Genomic DNA, 24,814 nt, shown 5'->3' with positions numbered 1-24,814 from the left:
CAGTCGGACTGGAGCTGCTCTAGGAGCGGGAGTGAGGGCTACTCACGCCCGTGGGAGCTCTTATCGTCTTACCTGTGTTGACGGTTCTTTCCCGGAGAGGAAACAACCACGGGCACCACCGAGTAGGTGACGCAGGACGACACAGACCGAGTTGTTTCTCCGCGTCCCATGCCTTCGGAGGAGCAGCCTGCGTGAAATTCCTCCACGCCGAGAGCGACCCAGCCGAGTGGGGACGGAAGGGGCGCTGGGGGCGGCCTCTCGACAAGGTGGACCGACGGGGTGAATTGAACCACAAACGCTCATATATAAGAGATTGTATATTTGTTTTTCCACGCCATGCCCGCTCCTCGCTTGTGGCTTTTCATGAATTATTGACCACCGTTGGAGTCCGAGGTTCGCCCAGCTGAACCCTGGCACCGATGGTGAACCACTGGGGCGAAAACTAACCTGAAGGCATCGAGCAACATTCAGCTCTTTTCCTGCTCTGTGGTGATGGTGGGGGGAGGAGAAGAGACCGACCTCCCTCTACCTTGACGCCAGATTTGTATTTTTTATGAGCCATGATTGCCTCCTTTTTTGGTCCAATGGTGTCAGGGATTGATTGATTGATCGAGAACGCCTTACTGCCACCTGATAGTTACTACCTCATTGTTTTACATCCAATCAGGAGTTATGTAAGACGGACAAATATCTGTACTCTACCTCAAGTGTAGAGAGAGTCTACCTCAAGCAACAGCTTTCTCCCACTCTGCAAATCAGCTGGACGTGTCCTCAAATGTGTTACTCAACTGCAAACTGAGCCTTGTGACGCTGCAGATGGCCTCCTTCCCAGACTCGGACCTGCAGACGTGCCCCCTCTGCAAGGAGTTGTGCGGCTCCTCTGCTCCCATTTCCTCCAGCTCGTCCACCTCTTCATCCTCCTCGCACACCTCCTCCTCCTCCAGCCAGACCAGCAGGAGGCTTCACGTCCTGCCCTGCCTCCACACCTTCTGCAGGCAGTGCCTAGAGGGCCAGCGCTGCCCCGGGGACCCACTCAAGTTGCGGTGTCCCACTTGTGACCAGAAGGTGTCCATCTCGGAGGCCGGTGTGGACTCGCTGCCTTCCTCCAACTTCCTCTTCAGCAACCTGTTGGACGTGGTGGTGAGCACAGAGGAGCAGATCCAGAACAAGAATGGCCACCACAACCTCCACCGTGTCGGCTTGGGCTCCTCTGGCTTCCATCATACCCATGGAGGCCTCCTGCACCCACACCTCATGGGAGAGCCTCAGTGCAGCTCCTGCGATGAGGAGAACCTGGCTACCTCCCACTGCCTGGACTGCCAGGAGTACTTGTGTGACAACTGTGTACGTGCACATCAACGGGTGAGGCTGACCAAGGATCACTTCATCGAGAGGCTCGGGGAGAACCTGCACTTGAGTCGTGTCAACAGCAACCCCAGCCAGTCGGGCTTGCCGGTCTCCCTCGCTCAGTCCCTGCAGAACAACTTTGCACTGCTGTCCCTCTTCCAGGATCGCATGAGCTTCTGCCAACACCATGACAATGAGGTGAGCTAACACCCACACACGGTGTAGTAATATCATATAGCATACCCTGCACCATATGGCTGCAAGTTCAAAGGAAGCTGAGTGGTTCTTCACCTCGTTCCCCCGAGACAAAGTGGCTCTTAGCTGGACACACACACACACACACACATGCAGAGTTGGCCTAATCTGTAACACACCACCCATTCAGAGCAGAAGTTGGGCCCCTAGAAGTTACAGAACACATGCTTGCATGATTACTTGACTCATCCCAACCTCCAATTTCTCTGTTGGCAAGTTGAGAGTTGGGGGGGGGGGTTATTTGTTTGATCATGTGATCCATGCGTGGAGTTGGCTGCAATGGCAGGAAACCATCTTGGTTGAGCCATATGGTCTGAATGAATAACATTAGGCTGTGTGGTTCATATTGGGAGTCTCCAGTCTCCAAACACGGTGGACCACTGGTGGTACACAGGCGCCGTATAGTAGTACATAAAAATATAAATACAATTACAGTAGAATAGAAACATGCTCTTTTTTTTTTTTTACTGTAACATGAAATTTTTGGTGCTCCGTATGGGATGTGCTCAAAATACTTTGGGAGACATGCGAGCACTCGAGTAATATCCTCAAAGTTTTATAGTCATTAGACAAATAGTCAATGATTTATGGGCAGTTTGGGGGCCGTTTATGGCATGTTCGACCAAAAAAATTTTGACATATTGAAGACTAAGATATGTAATAGATTGCAAAGAATAAATTGCTCTTTGAGCAAAATTAGGTAGCGTAAAAACTATAATATATAACAAAGTCAAAAAAAAAAAGAAAGTCACGCCATTCAGGTAACCTGACAGCAATGGGGCGGTGACATTGTCGTTTTCAGAAAGCACAGCAACAACAAGATGCCGTTTTTAGATTGTCCCACTCTGGTTCCATGTGAATAAAATACTTAGCCATTTTGAACTGAAAATGTTTCCATGTGGACTGCCTCTTAGTATAAGAAAAGTCAAGTCAATCCGAACTGTGGGGTAAAATTTATGGACACAATGTTAGCTTTTTTTGCGCATGGGGGCACATTTTATTTTACATTTAATCATTGATTTTCTACCACTTAACCTCACGAGGGTCGAGGGGGTGCTGGGGCCTATTCCAGCTGACTGGTGGCCAGCCAATCACAGGGCACATATAGACAAACAACCATTCACACTCACATTCATACCTATGGACAATTTGGAGTCACCAATTAAACTAGCATGTTTTTGGAATGTGGGAGGAAACCGGAGTACCCGGAGAAAACCCACGCATGCACGGGGAGAACATGCAAACTCCACACAGAGATGGCCGAGCGTGGAATCGAACTCCAGTCTCCTAGCTGTGTGGCCTGCGCGCTAACCACTCAGCCTTTATTTTACATATGTGACATAATTGTACAAATATAAATGTATATAAATGCTCTGCTCACACCAGTGAGGACAAGCCACACATTTGAAGCCAAATGGGGATGGATGGTAAGCGGATGTAGCAAAAACAGTGGTACTCGCTAAGCTAAATATTTGCCAAGTGGTCTGAGGTGTAAAAAGCTTGTGAGCCATTATCCGAACTGTAAATTATTTAAATACACTTCAGCTAGGAGGCAGCCATTTTGCTTTTCTGACTGGCCAATAGCAACACATGGCGACATCGTTTCCATACTACAAATCCATTATTTGTTATTGATTCATCTGCAGTTTCCAATACACCGGTGAGACCAATTTAGCTTTGCAGCCACGCTCCCCTGCTTGCACCACCCTCCCCCCACCCTTAGTTGCAGATACTGGTAAATAGGTGGGCTTGGTTTTCCGGTAAGAGCTTCTTTTTCCCAGTCATGCCTCCCTCGCACACTGTGGTCCCTGGGGGAGGGAATGACACAAGAGAAGGTCAGTCTTTCTTCCTACCTGCGAGCAGCATTGTGTGTCCGTCACACAGCTCCACATCCATCATAGCATTCTGACGCTGTCTCTTTGCTATTTGGTGGTGACGGCAGTCATGCTGTGATATCACTGGTCTCCAGTTTGCGGGTGAAGTGCGAGTTTTGCAGCCATTCTTTCATTATCGTCTCTTGGCACGCTAGCCTCAATGCTCGCATTGTTTCACAAAGAGCTACAAACTACTATTTCCAACACTATTGTTCCGCCTGTCTTATGAATGCAAGGGCCTCTTTGGGGGGGTGGATGCCCCTCTTTGATGTGTGTACCAAAATGGGTCACTGCAAAATAGTTCTTTTTTTAACGGTTGCTTTGCACATTTTCCGGGCTATGAATGCCAAAATATATTTTTCCTATGTATTCGCTTATTCAAGGGACAATCAGTTATTTACATAGGGACCGGGCTTTGAAGTTGAGCTTTATTTGTGTGTTTGACCCCATCCCCCATACAAAAAACTATTAGCATTAAAGAAAAGAATCGAAGTAATGTTAACCATAGGCTTTAAAAGAATTTTCACAGAGTGCCACATATTTAATATATATGTACAGCATATTATATATATATAATTTCTATATATGTTTTTGTTGTTTATTTAAATTTCTAGACTGTGTTGTTGGCCAATAATAAAACAAGTGCATGGCCACAAAAGATCATAGTTTTTTTTAGTGTGTACAGAATGTAATAATAAAACATGTTTTTGTGGGTTACTTTTCTGATGATTATTAAAACCAATGTCAAAATAAGTCGTAAAAAGAGTGGCTGCACGGTTCAAATGTGCTGTTGCTCATTTGTGGTGACAGCAGGCCAAGCGAGTCCTTTGCTTACGTGTGTGTGTGTGTGTGTGTAAATTGAAATGGAAAATGGGATTACACCAAAGGAGTGCCCTGGGCTTGCTGCGATGTCGCCCTCCGACGCCCAAATCCACGCGGCGCTCCATCGGAGAAGCAGCTAATGATATGATAATCCCTCTGTCGCTCCTTTGCCATAGATTAAACGCTCGTCACCATGACAATGCGCCGGCTGTGCTTATTCATTACCTCCCACAAACACGCCAGATAGCCTCATTAGGCACAGGTGTGACAAGTATATCGAGTCTTAATTCTGTCAAACCAGAGTGGGTAAAGCCGTTGGCACTTTTGTGTAATTTTCCGTGCATATTCCGATCCAATGCAAGAGGAAGTTTTTGCCGCCTCTTTTGCTCTCTTTCATGTGGAGTATTTTGTCTGCTTTATTCCACCTTTTGTCTAGTTTAACCTTGTGTGCACAAATTCAACAATAATAATTAGAAATCGGGGATAATAGTGTGTTGTTCCTGAGCAGGAAGCGAGCGGGATGTAATTCTTCAGCTGTGTAATTGTTGCAGAGATGGCCGCAACGTAAGATATTAAGACGCTTTAGTTGAAAAATGTCTGCAGCTTGACTTGCCGCTTGTCATTGCCGCAGCCAAACCAGTTGAGAACCACTGGTATGATGAAAATTAAATTCAAAATTAAATTATCTGTTCCATGTTTTCCATGTGTTCCATGTGAAGGTGCCTCAAGTGACATGGATGCCCCATGGGGTGTGCAAATATTTTCACATGACTGCAAGAAAGTCTGAGAACTATTTAGCAAAAAGTGCACTTTTTTTTTGCTTCACACCAGCGATTTATTTTACTTTCAGGCTCTCAAAAACGCTGTTGTCCTGTAACTGAGCAGCCAAAACAAGACTGTTTTTTTATCCATTTTAACTTAAAAACAATCTTGTATAAACAGCCCCTTTGTCAGCTGCCGATATTTGGTTTCATCACGCCTGGATGTGCTGCTGTGAGTGTGTGGCGGCGGTGGCATTTTCTTTCCCAATAACCTCTGCCATCTGCAAGTAGTTACCCTGTGAATAGGACTTTTTTTTAATGTGTGAGTGCACAAAAAGCCCAGCAGAGTTGGAGATTATGAAGTTGTAACTTCCAGGGTTCTAATGCGGAACATGTGGTCAGTAATTAGGCGGCGTTGCCTTGTTTCCTGTGCGACCTGAGCGTGTTTCATGTAGCCGGGCGTGAGCGTGTGTGTCCTGGCTTTTGATGTGAGAGCTTTGGCCCTTATAAATTTAATAGACAGAATTTGAGGGTGTTTATCACGATTTCGGTGGACTCCCTCCAAATGCTGAACATCCAGCACTTAGCAGTTGGGGCATGAATGGGGTTTTTAATAAAGAGGCCATCGTTGGACTGAGACTGTGTTGTCAACACATTTGGCTTAAAAGTGTGGAACTGTCTTTGTGCCTGAAAATTAATGCACAGTGAATGAACGAGGAAAAAAGACGCACATGGTAATACATGGAGTTAATTCATTGTGTAATTAATTTATTACGTCTGAGATCTTTTTGAACTGTGAATTGGCAAGGGATGACTGTATAGCAATATCAGCATTGTAACAATATGAATACAATAAAACCAAAATTTATGGGAAATAAACTGAAAAATACTTCTTTACACTAGCATCCATCTGATACCGATACTAGTGCTTTAGTATTGACACTATCAATATTTGGATTGGCCTAACTGACAAAGTGTGAATGCACTTATGCACTCAAAATGTGCATATGTGTGGAAGTGCGCATACAGAGACACAGCCATGGTTACATACAGTGGATATTGAGGGCGAGAGCACTTCCTGTTGCGGTCACACACTTTACTATGACAAGCTAGCGGCGTGCACCTGCTGTGTGCATGTGTTTATGTTTATAACGTATCCACATCTGGATCCACAACCCCGTGCTCCTCCTCCATTGGCCTCCACAGTATACTCACACCGCATCCCCCCGCCCTCCTTTGCCCCACTGTATGTTGCACGCTGCAGTCAGTCGCGTGCTGGCAGGCTAAGGAGGCCAGCTGACGGAGGTTTGTTTTCCTTCTCCGCTCTGTGGCCCGTCCAATGGAAAGGCCGCCTTAGAGCCACCGCCCCCCTCCTCCAGCAACCTCGTATCTGGCAGGGTTTCAAAACATCGACAGGCATGTCTGAATGTGCCTTGTGTTGATGGCAACGGGCCAACAGGAGGTGGCCACGAGAGGGCGGCGGCCCCAGCTAGGGGGAGAGGGAAGCAGATAGGAATGAGGGCGAAGAAAGAGAAAGAGGGAATGGGACAACTGTGTGAGCATGTGATGGGGGGGGGGGTATGAGGCCGAATGAGTCCTGTCGCTTTTTGGCAGAATTAGGTACAGCTTATACAAGTACATGTAAAGTACCCCCAAAATGCAACAAAAGCCAAAGACTTGAGCCGCTTTCCTCTATTTTAGCAAAAAATTATTTTACAGTGAAGTCATAATCTGTATTCTTGTAAGCTTGTATTATTGTAATACTTAATTACTCCCCATTAATAGGGTAATAGAATAATAATAATGGTTGTATTGCTTCCCATTTATTACTAATGCTGAATATAAAATGCACATTTCATGATCGTAATGATTTCAGTATAACTATATAATTTTTTTTTTATTCAACCTGTGGACTAGTTAATTTTACCTCACCAGTTTCTGCCTGTGGGCAAATTTTTGGGGCGTTAAAACCAGACTGGGTGTCTACAGGTTTGCCTTCAGAACAGGAAGTTCTTAATTTTGTTTGTCTCCAGCTGCCAAAATACATTTGACATGAGCCTCTGGGAATGTTTCTTTTGTAATGTGTTGGTGTGCCTCTTTACCTCAACTCAATGTTCTAGTCTTCGTCTGTCTGTTTACACACGGAACAAAATGTTTAACAATTTAACCCAAAAAAGCCTAGGGCCCAGTTATGAGTATGGCAAAAGTACAACCGTTACACCCTCTAGTCAAAAGGACACGTTTTTATATTAAAATAATGTATTGAATCGTATAATAGAATTTCTGCTGATGGTTATTATGTTATGCATAAATGTAACAACATATATATTTGTTTTAGTTGCTACTATCTGATTGATTTTAGCTATGCAATATAATTAAACGGTTTTGAGAAAAGCTACCATGTATTGTTGTTTTGCAAGTTACAGTATAATTTACTACTTACTAAAAAAATATTTCCAATATTTTCCAATATTTCCTGCACCATTAATCAAAACAAAGTTAATAATTTTGCCGGCCTTCATAAATTACATTTTGCAGGTTAAAGATGGAATCTAACATAACATTAATGAAATGAAAATGGTCTCAATATTATGTTGATAATATTATCATTTATTGGCAATAATTTCTGGGACAATTATCGTCCAGCAAAATTTGTTATGGAAATAACAAATGGCCTAAGCATGTTATGGCCTAAGCATGACAAATACATTTTCCCGGCATACAACCCGGCAATGCACCAAAAGTAATTTTGGAAAACATTTGGAAAATAGCGTTTGCTCAAGATAAAACATCCCATCCCGCCGGGTAAAATAATGGTTTCGCTCTCTGAAAGTCCGGTTCTCCAAGCAGGCCCAGTTTTTCTGGCAGCGTGGTGTGACATTACTGCAGGGCCTGCACGCCCCTCCCCCTCGACTTGCCTGTGCTTGCTTGGAGAGATATTACTGGCTGGTTGGGTTCGTGCCCTCTTCCCCAGTTCCCAGTGCCTGCAGGGTGGGTGGGAGAGCGGAAAGCGAGGCAGCCAAGAGGCGTCGTTAAAGGCGCCGTGATTCACCATCGGGTCATACGTCATACGTTGGGTGGAAAATGTGTGTGTGTGTGTGTGTGTGTGTGTGTGTGTGTGTATATATATATATATATTTATTTATTTATTTTTGTTATGTGGTGCCACACACTTCCATGCTGATGACCATAATTAAGAATGTTTTAGTATGCATCATTTGTTGCCGCTAAAGATGCAAAATTTAGTTTTGAACCTAAAAATACTTCAGATTCGATTGATACAAATGTAAAATGTCAGAATGAGGAAAAAAAAATACGAATGTATTATTAAATTGTCCCCAACCCTTAGTGAGGTTTTAGTGTCCTTACATGTGGGTGTGTCTTAGTGTAAATTGGTAACGTGAGAGATTAATGGTCAGAGAGGGAACGAGAGCGTAACATCCGGCACACTAATGAAATCCAATAACTCACTAGCGACCCCAACCTCCCCCCATGTGGCTGAGGCCTTCTGCCGAGAGTGAAATAGCGTGTGGTGGTGGCGGCATGTTGGGGCCAGCCCCCCATCCTGTAGCAGAAAAACACCATGCAAATGTGATGTTATATGAGGCTGCTTTCCAGTCAGAGCCTACTGCTCCAAGTTATACCAGCATATGAATATTGTATGTTAAATTAAAGCAGGATAATTTGAGATAGCTAATGACTGTTTGGAGAGAGCAGCAGATAACGACAAAGACGCTCTTGAATACCTTGTGGGAATAGCCAGTGTATCCTGTGTGTGTCAATAGTATTGAGCAGAGTTCCAAGAGCCCTGCATATTATGTAATGTGGAAACTTGCGTGCATGATGGGGTTCTTTACCTGCAGGACCCTTGAACTGTTCACTTCTTGCAGAAGAAATCCGGTTTGTCTTTCATCTAATCAAATAATGTGAAATTGTAATGGTTTACTTCATTTCAAACATGCAGACTAAATGTTTATGGTTTGTTCATTCATTGTTTAACTTAACCATTTTCTATTAGGGGAAAAAATAATAAGGAATCCGTAATTGCACATTTACAGATTGAAAAGATCAAATAAAGTAAGTAAATGCAGAGTTCTAAGAATAAATCAATGCAAGAGTAAAACCTGTCAATAAATAAATGCTCAGTATATAATACATAAAACATCAGTCAAAGCTGATGTGTGTGAATATCTTGTTTTGCCTCAAACACAAAGATAATAGGTCTGCTTTCATGAAATCATATTTCAGAGGCTGAAATCAGAGAATATTTACATTGTCAAAGCAAAAAAACATTAATGGAATTCCAAAATAGTTTGAATTAATTTTAATAAATTTGATCATCCGTGTGTTCAACTCGCCACCATTGAGCTTGCTCCTGCGTCCGCTTTCCACACCCACCTCCTGCATTCCTTTCTTTTGTGTGTGGTGACCCTTTGGAATTTTGGAGATGTAGGGGAGGAGGGTGGGTTGGGAAAAGTAGAGACTTTTTGAGTGATGGAGCTGGGGCACAAACTGCAGCAGAAAGAAAAGCACAACAAAAAAGGTAGCAAGAAGGAGGAAGTAGATAAAAGTGTGTGTCTCATTAGATTATGCAGCTCCCGGGGGGCGGGGGGGGCTGTTATTGATGGATTGATTGCAGGCCCCTCCCCATCCACTCAGAGCTTCTGCTATTGGAGCACATTGATTTTGCGTCTCTTTGGGATATGATGGTCAACGCATGCTTAATTAGCCTTTCATTACAACCAATCAGCATTCAGACATGAGCTTCGAAGCATAACGTAGGATTTGGCAAGAAAAGGTTAAATGGCATTTTCTCAAGGGACATGACCACTTTTTTAATGAAATGTACTGCTTTGGCATTTTTAAGTCAAACAATATGGGCATATTCACCTGAGAAAAAGTATGACGTTTGCTATGATTATTGATTAAGTTTGGATTACCTTTCATCCATCTGCTGTTGAGTTTTTTTTTATGAGCCCCCCAGGTCAGTCCTGCATATGGATGACTTCAGATTTGTCATTCACGGCCCTTTCTCATTGATTAGGCGTATATTGAGGTGATGACTACTACGCTCAAGCTGATGCACATATAGATCTGTTGATATTGCGTGACATTTGTCATGCCACCAACAACATGGGTTGCTCAAGCGCTTTGGAAAAGATATGAAGGGTTATAGAAGGTTTATAATCGGGCCGCACAGTGGACAACACACACGCATGCACGTGGCAGTATATTATTCATTCATTCATTCATTGTGTCATTAATTAATTCATTATCCTCCCAGGCCTCGGACCCACAAGAAATCTTGTGTTTTAATCTGGCAAGATCTTGTCGCACACCCTTTTAATCGTGTGTGTGTGGAGAAGCTAGTCATTACCCTGTTTAGTAGCTAGCTGGTGTAGTGTGGCAAGGTGTCACACCAGTTAAGTAGTTCTTCAGCATAACAATGTCTTTTTAGCTGTTTTTATATCTTTAGGAAAGAGAAACACATGTGTTCATGTCTCACATAAGGATTGTAAATGAAGTGCAGTTTTCCTTTTTAAGAAATTGTGATTTAAAACTCCCCTTCACCCCACCTCACCAGGTTTTTCTGTTCTTCTGCGAGAGCTGCTCCGTGCCCATCTGCAGGGAGTGCAGCATGGGTCGTCACATGGGCCATACCTTCGTTTACCTCCAGGATGCCGTACAGGACTGCAGGTCCGTCACCATCCAGCTGCTGGCAGACGCACAGAAAGGACGACAGGCCGTGCAGGTGAGATGGACAAGCAGGAAAGTTGCATGTGGTGCGAATAGTGACGTGTCCAGGGAGTCATTTCATGGTGCATGATGTATGAAATAGCACTGGACAGGGCATGAAAAGTGAATCGTCTTGTAACAAACGGGTTTAACAAACTGATTTAAGTGCTGCAAAGCAATTAAACAATCCCACATGAAGGTCAAACCCCCTCCAATTCCTCAATCAGCCTCGCAAAGACACTGCTGTTAATACATCAACATGAATCTGTGCACAAGTGACCAGTCCCAGGCTTCTTTTTTTTTTTACTGCGTAAAAGTTGTGCAGCTGGTCTTAAAAGAGGGTGGGGTCGCACAGGGTGAGGTCCGGCGGGGGTAGGGATGAAGGTCAAAGGGGAGTGTGCGTGGAGAGGCGAATGGGGGAGGGTAGATGAGGTATTTAAAGGATTTCAAGAGAAGGAAGAAAAAAATCCCCTGCTCTTTTGAAAGAAGTGGAATACTTTGCCCACCCCTCGTTCACATGTACCCCCACCCCTTTTACTCACGCTCGCGCTTCACCGACACTTACTGCTTCTCTTCATTAGGTAATTGTAGCGTAGACAGGGGGCCGCATAATACAGAGAGAAACATACCGGCGTAAAGAAAGTACTTAAATGCTGCAAAAGAGCAGATTACTAAAATTTTATTGTCAGTCCAACCTTTTTTGAGCCACGGCACGTTTTTTATTATTATTTTTTATTATTTTATTATGTTATTATTTTTGGAAAAATTTTGTTGCACACCAATAACCAACATTATTTGCTTCTTTCAGCTTTTTCCTGATTACGGACTCGCCACAGCAAATCCTTTTGATCCGCATACTAATTTAACCAACAATGTTTCAAAATGTCACCACTACATCTCACGAGCATCGCTAAGTCTATTAGAGGAACGAGGCAATCAGCTACGTGTTGCCACACGGACGAATATTACATTGCTCTGCCAGTCTTTACACCAATGACACGCGACAATGACATAATATTTGCAGAAAATTATTAATACATGTTAATGAAAAAAGTGATATTGAATAATTCCTCACGGCACACCTGACGATTTCTCACGGCACACTTGTGTGCCGCGGCACAGTTGTTGAAAATCACAGATGTAGAGTGGAATTATAAAAACCTTTCAACATTTATGTCTGAAACAACCCACAGCACAGGAAGGATAAATAGCCTTTAGCCCAATGTGACTCAGAAATGTATCAATTTCGGCCATTTTGAAAAATCCTGCTATTAAGTGGTCCTACAGGACATGGCCTCCTTGGCGGAGGTTATAAAATCAAATGTGCGGCTGTTTTGATGGGCGGGCACTTAATTTGAAAGTAAGCAGTCATTGGCAACGTTTTCCATTCGGTGGCACTGTGATATTTAAAGCTAGCTTCCTTATCAGCTCAACCTGTTACTACACGCACTCGCACACTTCTGACCTTGCTAGGACATTGGTGTACAAACATGAAACACTATCTCAGGTCACATGACAGGCAAGCACGTACTATTTCCTGAGCAAATCTCATGCCTCACCTCTCCCTATCTAAGCGTGCCCTTCGTGTGACACCCTTCACTTGCATGTACCAGTAGGACTTCATTCCAAATTCTGAAACTGCATCGCCACCGGGGTCCCCTCTCCGTTCCATGTCAGAGCACTCGCCACGTGCAGCAAACTTTGAAACCGAAACCAGGTCCCGCAGAGACCAACCACGCTCGGCCAGCATGGAAGGGGGTGGGGGCAGTGGGGGGCATTGTGGAAAAGCCCCAAGGAGCCAAACTAGCAGCTGAGCTCTAAGAAAGCCAGCCGGCCATCTGGCAATATGTTGCTCCACTGCTGCTTAGTATTTGCTTGTCCATTTTGTCGGAGGTCACTGCAGGAGTAAATGCTGACGCCAGATATGTAAACACCCAACACACGCTCCTCTCCCCTGAGGTAGGAAATTTCCGCCGACTCCACCCCCATTATCTCTCCTGACCCCTCACCCTGGTCTTGTGAACTCCCCCCGGTTGGGCAGAGCGCTGACCCTCTGCAGCCTGATTGGTCAGTTTGACCCTCTTTGTGCAGCAATCTGTGCTCTGCTGGGAATAAGGACTGAAAGGCGGACTACATGAAGTCACATAAAAGTAGACAAAATAGTGTGTGCAATTGCGGGGCATATTCCAATTGGGAATTCAGTCCATACAACCAGCGGTGACCATCATTGGATACCCTTCCCTCAGGAAGCCTAATTTAGTTGTCCCTGTAGATGTCCACCTCAATAAAGAGAAAAATACCCCACTGCTGGGCTTTGTTCTGGCAGTGGGGAGGGGTGGCTGATATGCGTCCTAAGACAGAGGTTGCAGATCGCGACCTGTAAGGTTTAGCTGACCTTTGAGCCCTGCGGCCGATATCACAAAAGGAGCCTTATCCCACCTCCTCTTTTGTCCCTGTGAGGTCTGGCTCACCCCTCTGACCTCCCACCAAACACCAAAAGGAGCAGCCAGATAAATATTGGCCCAAATATCAGGTTTAGAAGTTGAAAGAAAGCAATAAATTCTTCAGTCGTCATCACCTTGCACCGCAACATTTAACAAAAAGATTGTTCAGGTGGCTTATATTTCTAATCATTCATAATCAGGGAAGTTGGCATTGGTGCTAACTTGATCCTTTTGTCTTCCAAATAGTTAAAAATAAAAACGATGAGAGGTATTTCAGCAGATGCCTGGGCGTTCACCACCTTTTTTTTAATGCTTCCTTGAATAATTCCCTGCATCCTGTTTGCGAGGGTCATCCTTACCCTGGTGAGCAGTAACAGAGGCCAGGCTGCTCTCCTGCTGTGGAGACAGAGCTTACAATGTGTCATTCTGTTCCAGCTCATCCCGACACAAATGAGAATTCAGGATTGGCTTCCTGTTTATTTTTTAAATACAAGTAAGGTCACATCAGTGTTTCTCCCTCCTCCAGCTGAGCATGGAGAAGGTCCAAGCCATGGCAGAGCAGGTGGAGATCAAGGCTAAGGTTGTGCAAACCGAGGTGAAGGCCCTCGTCCTCAGACACAAGAAAGCGCTAGAAGAGAGAGAGTGTGAACTACTGTGGAAGGTAAACCTCTTCACATTTCTTCTGATTTTAATTGCTTGTTTCTATCAGCAGCAGTGTTTTTCTCCTTGAGAAAGGCGGAGGTAAAGTTGTCTCATAAATGTGTTTGATGAAATGGCTTTGATGTGGGCATGGAAATTGGGGTGAAAAATCTATATTAATGTGGACATATTGAGTAATATTATACAAGTGACCTGTGTCTCACCTGCCCACAGCTGCGTTGTGTTTGTAGGTCAACACAAAAAGGTTTCCCCTTCCCCGCAGTCCCACTTCAATCTTTGCCACTCTGCTACACACATCTGAACACACATCTCACAGCCTGCCTGACAAAATCATTAGTCAACAATAGCACTTTCTCTTACTTTCCTTTGTTTTCCCGCTGTTAATGAATCAACTCTTTGACGGACTGTTACACATGTTGAAGTGAATTGTAGATTTTTTTTCTATCTCTCGTCACTTTTATATTTACGGTCAGCTGTCAGTAAGATTTGCAATGCTCTGCGCTTTCGTCTGTCTGCTTACTAAACTTTGAGGAATGTCAGTGAGAGCGTCAGGAATTCCAGTCGGGCCAATGAAAACTGCATGAAAGGTGTTTACATGGACAACAATAACACAACTCTATTCTAGATTACATCATGTCTCGATGGTGTTATTGACAAGCCCGGTCATAATCCAGTTGATTTGTGATAACGCCACACCACATTGTCATTTTTAATTCTCTCTCCATCCATCCGCACCCATTAAGGTCGTGGGCAACGGCGGGGATTAGGGTCCTCGCTTAGAGCACATGGATGTATTGATGGTTTTTGCTGTGGCTGTAAATGTCACTTTTAATTCAATTTTATCTTTTAGCCATGAAAAAGATGTCAGGCTGAGCTCTGCTGTCGTAAATCCTCAGATTTTCTCACAAGAAGTCTGGGCTAAGAGGAATGCCATGAACCATGTTGTGTGCGTACGTGTGTGTGTGTGTGTGTGTGTGAAACCTGAGAAGTCTGCAGGAGAACTGTGCTGATGTGTTCAAGATGAGAGCCTACTGCTTTCTATTATTGAATGTTAATTCTGGAAAAAAAACGAGCGTGTGATGTTTCTGTTTGGACTTCAGACTAGGAACAAGGGTCCTCCATAGACCAACAGAAGCCTCCTTGTTTAGATTTACAACCTTGTGAGGAAAAATGAGCACACCCACGGTCACTCCAAATGACGTGTGGCGCCCCCTATGTGTTGTGGTCAAAACATGGTTTTGAGAAAACATGGTAGCATACACAAATATCCTCAATGTACAGATTTGGCAATAGCCTATGGACAGTTAGCGGCTCCGTAAGGCGTTTTGCTTAATGGCGGCCATGTTTTGCAACCAATTTTGCTCAAATTTTACACACATGCATGTCAGGACCCTAATGGTGCGTACCTTGTGTGTAAGAAATATCACCTAATGGGGTTTAACAATAGCGCCACCGTGTGGTGTACATGTCAGTAAAAATAATAGCACATGCAACACAGTACGGGTGCATATTTTAACACATTTTTGCCTTTTTGAGTGCAGCGGTTCAGGAGAGTTGGTTTACACAGACACATACAACTATGTGAATTAATGATATGGGGCATCCGAATACTAAGAAATCAGTGATAGTGCTGCTTAAACATGCAGTAATCTAACGGATGCTGAACACTTCTTGGATTCATCAGCATGATTGGCTTCTTTCTGCTCCCCCACCATGGCAGCGCGATGGCTCAGAGACCGAGCATGAATCATTCGAGATGAGCGAGTCGGCTCAGCGGGGGCTTCCTGCCAGCCAGTGTGTTGATGAGCCGCGCTGTCAGGAAAAACAAACCCGGGATGACGCTACAGTCACTCGTCATTGTGTTTCCTCGCTGCAGAGCTGTTAGACTCGACTGAGTCACTGCTGTGACGGTGACGAATATCAATGTTTTCTTTTATCAGAGTGGATGCTCCTCATCAGGGTATCTGTCACAAACAACAGGCTTTGTCTTCACTTGATTATAAAATGTAACTCTACTCTTACATGTGCAAATTGTAGGCTAATGTATAACAAAGGCCCCCGCTTTTGGACTTTGAGTAGGGGGGGACTTAGTGGCGGTCAGCCTATTGTGTGCACCTCTTTTTCTTGGGTGACGGTAAGTAAGAAGCTCTCAGGTTCTCCAGTATCATTGAGTTTGTCACAGAGACGCTTGAATGAAAGTCGGCCTGATAGGATATACGATGTACAGTAAAGTCTCGTTATATCGATATCGGTTATAACGAATTACTACTTATTACGATACTATTTTCATTTCCCGGCAAATTTCTAGTCTTTTATGATATAATTAGTTCCGTTAGTACGATACCCGGTTATTATGATAATCCGGTTACTACGATGCCCTTTTCATCTCCCGCCAGCCAATTTGGTCTGCTTATATCGATACAAAAGCAGCTTAAATCAATCTTTGCTTAAGGATTTCAATACCAAAAAAAGAACACGGCGAACGGCTGCTTCCAGTCAACTTTATTTTTCACACTTCCACCACCAGAGCGCAGCACACACACCGACTCCCGCACTTCCCGGTTCACAGGTCATGCTCAACCCGCCCCACATAGCTGGCCAAACACATGCCTGCAACAGAAGAACTAACTGACATAGCATACACACCTATTCCAACGAAGACACTAGCGTACAAGTACATGTATTTAATTGTGTTGTATTCAGATATCTTTTTATCGTTCGTGGTTTCTCTCGTATGTATAGATTCTATACACACGAGAGAAACCACGAACGCAGTTGGTTCTTCTGTTGCAGGCATGTGTTTGGCCAGCTATGTGGGGCGGGTTGAGCATGACCTGTGAACCAGGAAGTGCGGGAATCGGTGTGTGTGCTGTGCTCTGGTGGTGGAAGTGTGAAAAATAAAGTTGACTGGAAGCAGCCGTTCGCCGTGTTCTTTTTTGGTATTGAAAACCTTAAGCAAAGATTGATTTAAGCTGCTCGACATTGTTCTATACTATAGAACAATGTCGAGTGCATTATTGCCCACTTTTAATGCAGTTCGGTGCAGGATCGGCTATATGGATAGCCCGGGTATATCGGTATTTTTTCCGACTCCCGAGAATATCGATATAACGAGACTTTACTGTACATTGCTGACATCCTGTGGGTGAACAATTAAAAAATAAAGTCCTTTTTTGGCACCTTGTTAGTGTCCACCCCGGTTAGGGTGTTTTTCAGTTAACATCGAAAATTTACAGCAAAATTTTGCCTCTAAATACAGTTTCCGGTTGGCAATAAGGCGCACTTGTTGTTATTAATACACTGCATGAGTCCAACTGTGTTTTTAATGTATTTTTGATCACAAAACACTCAAGCTTTAAGGTGTTCTCCCCCTACAGTTGGAGAAGATCCGTCAGGTGAAGGCCAAATCGCTGTACCTGCAGGTGGAGAAACTGCACCAAAGTCTGACCAAGTTGGACAGCACCATCGCCGCCGTCAGCCAGGTGCTGGACGAGGGACGCCACATCGACGTGCTGCTGGCGAGGGAGCGAATGCTCACCCAGATCCATGAGCTGAAAGCACTGAGGGGCCTGATGCAACCGCAGGAGGACGACCGCTTCATGTTCACTCCTCCAGACCAGGTAGGATCTCCCATGTTATATTAGTGTTGTGGCTGGTATGGATATGCTTATGTTTTCCCCAATCCCCCACAGGCTCTATACATAGCCATCCAATCCATGGGCTTAATCAGCAGTGGAGCCTTTGCTCCAGTCACCAAAGCCCATGGCGATGGTCTCAAAAGTGCGCTTCGTGGCAAGCACGCATCCTTTACTGTGATTGGATACGACCACGACGGGGAGCCACGTCTATCCGGCGGGGACATGGTCTCCACGATAGTTATGTCTGTCGCGGACAACACCCTATCCGCCGCTGAGGTGACCGACCACCAGAACGGCTCGTACACGGTCAGCTACATGGCCAAATGTGAGGGGGAGCACCTGGTGTCAGTGCTGGTGTGCAACCAGCACATCCAGGGCAGCCCCTTCAAGGTGTTTGTGAAATCGGGACGCAGCTACGGCTCCCTGGGCTCCCAAGTGTCCTCCTTCGGGTGCGAGGGCGAAGGCGACGGTCAGCTTTGTCGCCCTTGGGGAATCAGCGTGGACAAGGAGGGGTATGTGGTGGTGGCGGACCGCAGCAACAACCGCATACAGGTATGAACACAGCCTTGTTCTTGTTTTGGGGAGGGTGGTTGGGGGTCCTCCAAAAGACTCCTCAGTGTGTTTATATTCACTCACATTTGGTCAAAAAGTATTTAAGACTGGAGGCATGAAGTCACTTGATCCTCTGTGGCTGCAGAAGTATTTTAAAAGCTTACTTCTTGACATAAATGGTCCTCACAGGTCTTCTGAAGAGCCTGACAAATGAACACCAGAGGGGAAGAGAAATATTTATGTAGCAGTGAGTCTGTCTTGTAGACATTTTGTAACTACAGTCCGAAATCTCTGGACAGTCTCAAGATTATTGTGGTAAAACTAAACATTGATTTGCTGCAGAGCAAGTGTATAATCTGAGTACCAGTAAGGAAATATTCATGGTGGATAAATAAATGACTTGTTTTTCTTGTTTCTTCTCAGATATTCAAGCCCTGTGGCGCATTCCACCACAAGTTTGGTTCTCTGGGTTCTCGGCCCGGTCAGTTTGACCGGCCAGCCGGGGTTGCATGTGACAGTCAGAGACGAATCATTGTGGCCGATAAGGACAATCACCGTGTGCAGGTATGAGCGTGTGCTTTCAGGGCTTCTTCTAAACCACAGTGACAAATGTGCGAAGCAAAAGTGACTTCTAAAAATGTCCAAACATGTACGCACACAAAGCTCCTCATGCTTTTCACTCCCCTGCATATAAACAGCCATTTGCTTTCCCTGACAGGTGTTTACTTTTGAGGGCCAGTTCCTGCTGAAGTTTGGGGAAAAGGGGACCAAGAACGGGCAGTTCAACTATCCGTGGGATGTGGCTGTCAACTCTGAGGGTAAGATCTTGGTCTCCGACACCAGGAATCACCGCGTGCAGCTTTTTTCCCCCGACGGTTCTTTCCTCAACAAGTACGGCTTCGAGGGGGCTCTGTGGAAACACTTTGACTCCCCCAGAGGCGTGGCCTTCAACCACGAGGACCACCTGGTGGTGACCGACTTCAACAACCACCGGCTCTTGGTCATCCGGCCGGACTGCCAGTCTGCTCGCTTCCTGGGCTCCGAAGGAATCGGTAACGGTCAGTTTCTGAGGCCGCAGGGTGCCGCGGTGGACCAGGAGAACCGCATCATTGTGGCAGACTCCCGCAACCACCGCGTGCAAGTCTTTGAGCCCAATGGAAACTTCTTATGCAAATTTGGAACGCAGGGGAGTGGCTTTGGACAGATGGATCGCCCCTCCGGCGTGGCCGTGACGCCAGACGGAGTCATCGTGGTTGTTGACTTCGGGAACAATCGGATCCTCAAGTTCTAAGACAAAAAAAACAACAACGTTCTCTCCTTCTGTTTTGCAGTTTTATGAAGGAAATGGAGGCGAGAGAATGAATCAGAAAACTGACACAATAGGAGGAGAGCCGAAAGAGGATTGAGAGCAAGTTGATGAAGGGGAATTGGACGTTTGTTTCCACTCACACTGATCTTGTCATTCTGATGTATGTGTATTTCAAAGGGGACCTCTACAAATGGATAATCAATAGCAAAAAAAAGAGCCATTTTTCCCTTCCATTTGCATTCTCAGCTGCTCTTAATTCTTTCTGGAATCTCTCCTCGAGTATCCTTCTCAGGGAATTTCTCACTTTTCTTGAAACCTTGTACCTCTCTGCTCCACACCTACCTCATTTGGCTCTTTATGAATGTACTCATAGTCACTGAGCAGAGGTTTATTATTAGTCCGTGAAGTTTTACAAAGAAGAAAAGTCTACCTCTATACTTTATTTAAGAGAGACACAAAAATGATTTTTTTTGCACAGGATTAATGGAATTCTTGCTGTGCATTTTTCTTTTCTTTTTTTTTAATGTGAGTTTAGTGAACCTCCTGAATGTTGTTGCTGAGACAATACTCAGACCGCTGTAGAGGCTGCATGATTCATTCTCAGTAGAAGGCTTTGCTAGGGTACAGTACAGTTGTCTTTTCATATTTACAGCTTTTTTTTTTTTTTTGACCCCTTGAAGACTCTGCAGTGTTTGCATAGTCATGACGGCCCAGCTACAAAAATCGATAGCTCAGGTTATAGTTGGGCTGATAAGAAATGAGCGCCTTTCAGGCCCTCCTTTTTAGCTTTACTGACTCACTCCTCGGAGTGGGTGCTGATTAGTTGCATTTATTGATGATGAATCACATCAGAACATGTTTTATTGTCCTTGCCTCCCCGTTGCACCTCGTTTGACTGGATTTTTGTGGCCTAAAGATCCAGCTATTAAACCACGAGGACGCAAAGATTAGTATGCAAGGACCACTTGGTCTCCTCCAAAAGGGAGGGCCTGTGGGACGCGTTTACTAACATCAGGATCTATTAGTGATCTTAACATAGAGATTTAATCATAGAGTTGAATGACACCTTCCCCCCTGAGGCATGCTGTGTGACAAAAGCCTCAGAAGTAGACAGTCCAGAGGACAAAAAGAATAACACCTCACTTTACAATCCTTTGGATATATGTTGTGGTTGAAAAGCCACCCCTTTAGGGCGCATGGGCCACATCCAGTCCTGCGAAAGGATGTGAGCACAAAGCCTCGCCCACCCCCAATTTATTATTAACGCTCGGGTTTGTGGAGGCATCTCCACGCCCAGCGCTAGTAGACCAATCCTCTAAAGATGGAGGTCTATAGACCAACTACTAGAGTCAACCAAAGTTAGAATATCTGCACAGACTAACTATATATAAAAAATTTGGCGATTTAAAAAGTCACGTTCTTCAATAATCATTGCTGGCATAACTCGTGGAGTTGTGTTGATAGTGCTGCCCTGACTGTGCATGTTGAAAGAAAAAAAAAGATCCTTTTGTCTGTCCACCTAGAGAACCAAAGAGAACCCTCATTGCATTATACGCCCCTTAAACAAACCTCCAGCTCATGGCCCCCCTCTTACGTAGAACAATCCTTAGCACCCAGAAATACCCTTGTATCCCATAAACGTTGGATTCAATCTGTACCCCACTTAAACGCACTCGACAATTCATGTTCTGCTTACTGTTCTAGCAAAGAAAAACTGTGGAAAGAGTCACTGACGCTCTCTTCTCTGAGGAGGGGACCTGTCTGCACATGACCTGGACAGACGTTCTCAGTGTACAATGTTTCAGCAACCATTTTCTTACATCTTCTCGAGGGACAATACGAATCAAATGAAGATGTCAGTGTACAGCTTGTATAGCAGTCTAAAATAGCTGACAACACAAGTGCTTACGTTTAGTGGGAGCACCATCATTATCTCACCTTCTTGGGTATGAAATCATCTTCCACTCATCCATGATGACATCACTGGTGGAGTTGGCGGATGCTAGTCACCTTTCTTCCTTCCTTGGAGTTGTTTCTGGGCTCCTTATGTTGGAAAACTGCCTTGTGGTCTACTTTCCCAAGGGAGGGGATCATGCACTGCTTTAAAATGTTGCAGTACATTTTGGAATTCATGTTTCACATCACCTTGGAACTCACTTGTGTTGCTAGCTCTTTAGCTGTACACAGACTAGTCCAAAGTAGTGTTGTCCTTTTGAGGAAATATACCACAACAAAAATGGTTGCTGCAATGCGATACTATATATATATATGCTCAACCATCATCAGTGGTTGTTTACCTCAACATTGTTAACATTCATATACCTCAAACTACTTTCGAATACCTCATTTTTTGTTGTGTGTGTGTGTGTGTGTGTGTGTGTGTGTGTGTGTGTGTTTGTTTGTTTTCATGCGTTGGCATACCTCATCAGATGTTTTACATCACAAGTATACCTCATTCTTTTGACTAGTGTGTTGCAGTACAGTGCATGTCCTGTAGCTCTAGGACCAAAGATTGTGGCACTGTTTTGAAAATTTGTGTTGTGGTCCATCAGCAGCTTTTTGCTGTACAGTTAGTTGCCTTTTTTATTATTATTTTTTTTTTTTTAAGAAAAAAAAAAACTCCACAGAGAATCACCAAATATTTCCGAGGATAGCATAGTGCCAAAATGATCAGAGTTGTGTGCCAAGGACCACGCTGTTGTAGACGACAAAACGTGACCGGACCATGATATCCGAGATACAAATGTTGAATCGGAGCAACTGAGGATAAATCCTGCAGCTCTGACGGGATGCACTTACAAGGGCTGGGCCCCCATGTTATCTTGAACTGGTAGATTGCGCTCGCAGGAGGAGGGGGGTGGTTGGAGGCGGGCGAGGGGCGAAGACGCACAAGAATGACCTCAACTTTTTCAGCACAAGTTCCCAATATTTCTGCACAGATCAACTCTGGTGCAAGCAGACACGTTGACAAAGAGGATGTATGAGAGATGTTGGCACAGCAACACCAGTAGGGTTGTTTTTCAGTATTAACCATTGCAAATGTTCATCCACGACTGCATCCTTTTTTTTTTTTTTTTTTTGGAAACAAAGATTGCAGAATTCTATCTTTAAGATCCTTAGGTCTTCACTCTTTAAGAGGAAAAAAATTATTTTAAAGCTTTTATTTGTTTTTGTTGCATGCTTTAAGAAGTCCTTATTATACTGGCGTAATTTTCGGGTGGGTGATGAAAGAAAGAAGAAATGGGTGGTGGGTAGCTGACTTTTTTTGGGATGTTTGTATCAGGATATTTACCCAAAGACGAGTATGCGTGCACGAGATGGAATTAACCTTTTCACCTTTTGCGTTTGTGGTTCTTGTTTTCTGGAGAGGCTCAGCAGAGCACAACCCGTTCAGTCGGCCGTGCTTCTCAATTCCTTACAAACAACGCAGGCCGCTTTTCAAAAACCAGCGTAAAAGGCCAGGAAGAGCTCAGGGAAGCTCCTAAAGCAGGGGGTGTCCAAAGTGCAGCCAGAGGGCCATTTTCGGCTCGCAGCTGATTTCTTTTATTGGTCCGTATCCAACAATTCATTCATTATGAAAGATGCAGTAGAACACTCGCAAATATAACATTACAGTCAAAGTGCCTGCTTAAGTTGACGTCAACATACAAGGTCCACCGTTTTTCTCAAAATAAAATTTTGGACCCATGAAACTACATCCCTGTATGTCGACATTTGCTAAGCCATAACATAACTACAGTTACTCAGCATTAAAACATGCACACAGTGATTTCTTGTTTAGTGCAAAATAAGATTCCAATGTATAGCATGGCAGTATTCACCTGTGTGTTACAGCAATGCGTCCTCCACATCTAATGTAGCCACCTTGGCTAGTTTTGGCTACTCACACTTGGTTGGCCTCCAACTCACAGGCAAACAGCACTGCCCCCTGGAGCCCAACCCCTGAATCACAGCTCAGAGTGCTTAGAATACCTTATGAAAAAGTAATCCCTGTAAAATTATGCACGAATAGACAGAACTTGTTGATTACAGGCAGGTTTCTGTTCCAAGTCACAAAGTAAACAATGATTAGTTTGGTTTTTGGCTAGTCTAGCTGCTAGCTGCTACTCCGCGGGGTGTCGATAAGGGCTCCACAGTATCTTAAGATATTACACTAATTTACGTTCTCACCCATAACACAAAGCTAAGGTGTACTTCTCTTCAGCTAGCTTAGCATGGTCTTTGATGCACAAAATAGCCCCCACCTCTTACCAGTTTTTTTGCGGCCCTCGGTGGAAACAGTTTGGACACCCCTGTCAGACCTCAACCCGACCCTGTCACTATCATGTGACAAGCCCCCACCCGACCCCACACCCCCACTCCCAGCACAAAGCAGCTGCAGAAGTCCACTTCCAAATCTTTGCAAGAATCCAGGAAGTCAGGCGACTGCTGTAGATCATGTGACCGGCCCTTTGACCCTTGTGTTTCATTTCTGGCCTCTCGCGGCTTATAAGAGGAAAAAAAAAGTCAAGCTGCACCGGGTGATGTGTGCAAGGTCGTAGACCTCCTTTTTAATGATTGTATACTCTAAAAAAACAAAAAAATATATGGTTGGTGAAAATTTAGAAAAAAAAAAAAAAGTTATCTCAGGTAGTTGTCGGCGGGCCTGTCCTGCTGGTGTCTCGTCCTAATGTGTCCCTTAGAATTAAAGTAGTTCCCCACTCCTTCCCCTTTAAATTCCAGTGATAGTCTGATCTTTTTGTGTGTCCATTTTACATATTTAGACAAATCTGCTTTTGGTTAGCTTTCATCTACAAAAAAATTGACAAATACGACACACCGCTTGACGCTCGTTGACTCTTTTAGAATGTATTTTGTGAAGAAAAGGGTCACGCGGCGTCTTGTTGATGCTCGCTCTCAAACACCCTGCTGCCGGACACAACACAACACAACACACACTGTTGTATCTCCGTGTAAATGTCGTCACGCCAGCAATATTTAGCGAGCATTGGGCGTCATGCTCATAAACCAGCGTCTGTGTTGGTCCAGCAGCGGGCGGCATGGGGCGGAGGTCGTGTTTGTGCGTCCAAACAGACATCCACTGAATGTAAAACTCCCTCAACAGTCCAGGAGGCGGCGCGAGTGGCTGTGGCCGGCTGAGTTTAGATGAGTGCTGCTTGGCGCTTCCTCATCAGGGCCTCTGTGTGTGTGTTTGTGTGTATGCGTACGCGTGTTTGCCTCTCCCTCTTCAACACACAGATTGTGCTTAGTGGAAGTGCAGATGTCACGTCTTCAGTCTAAATAAGGCAAAGGAGACTATAATATTTTTTAGCCACTTGCTGCTCGCGCTGTACTCTTTTAGACTTTAAACATTTCCTATGCAGTTTTGGTTGGTTTTTGTTTACACTTCAATAAAGTTGTATTTCTTTGACTTCAA

At 44.5% G+C, this 24,814-nt stretch overlaps 1 protein-coding gene across 1 annotated transcript; it reads left to right on the top strand.

Moving 5' to 3' along the window:
• On the top strand, nt 1-24,814 carry trim71 (tripartite motif containing 71, E3 ubiquitin protein ligase). The gene is made up of 7 exons (XM_058047213.2): nt 1-1,545; nt 10,644-10,811; nt 13,766-13,900; nt 17,277-17,519; nt 17,592-18,089; nt 18,513-18,653; nt 18,808-24,814. The coding sequence occupies exons 1-7, from the start codon at nt 817-819 to the stop codon at nt 19,378-19,380; spliced, it is 2,487 nt and encodes an 828-aa protein (XP_057903196.2). The 5' UTR covers nt 1-816; the 3' UTR covers nt 19,381-24,814.

The sequence above is a fragment of the Doryrhamphus excisus genome, linkage group LG7 (assembly GCF_037039965.1).
Source record: "Doryrhamphus excisus strain RoL-2023G ecotype Guam linkage group LG7, RoL_Dexc_Guam_v1.1, whole genome shotgun sequence".
Lineage (NCBI taxonomy): Eukaryota > Metazoa > Chordata > Actinopteri > Syngnathiformes > Syngnathidae > Doryrhamphus > Doryrhamphus excisus.
The sequence above is the reverse complement of the archived record's forward strand: the minus strand, read 5'-3'. Positions and strand labels throughout refer to the sequence as shown.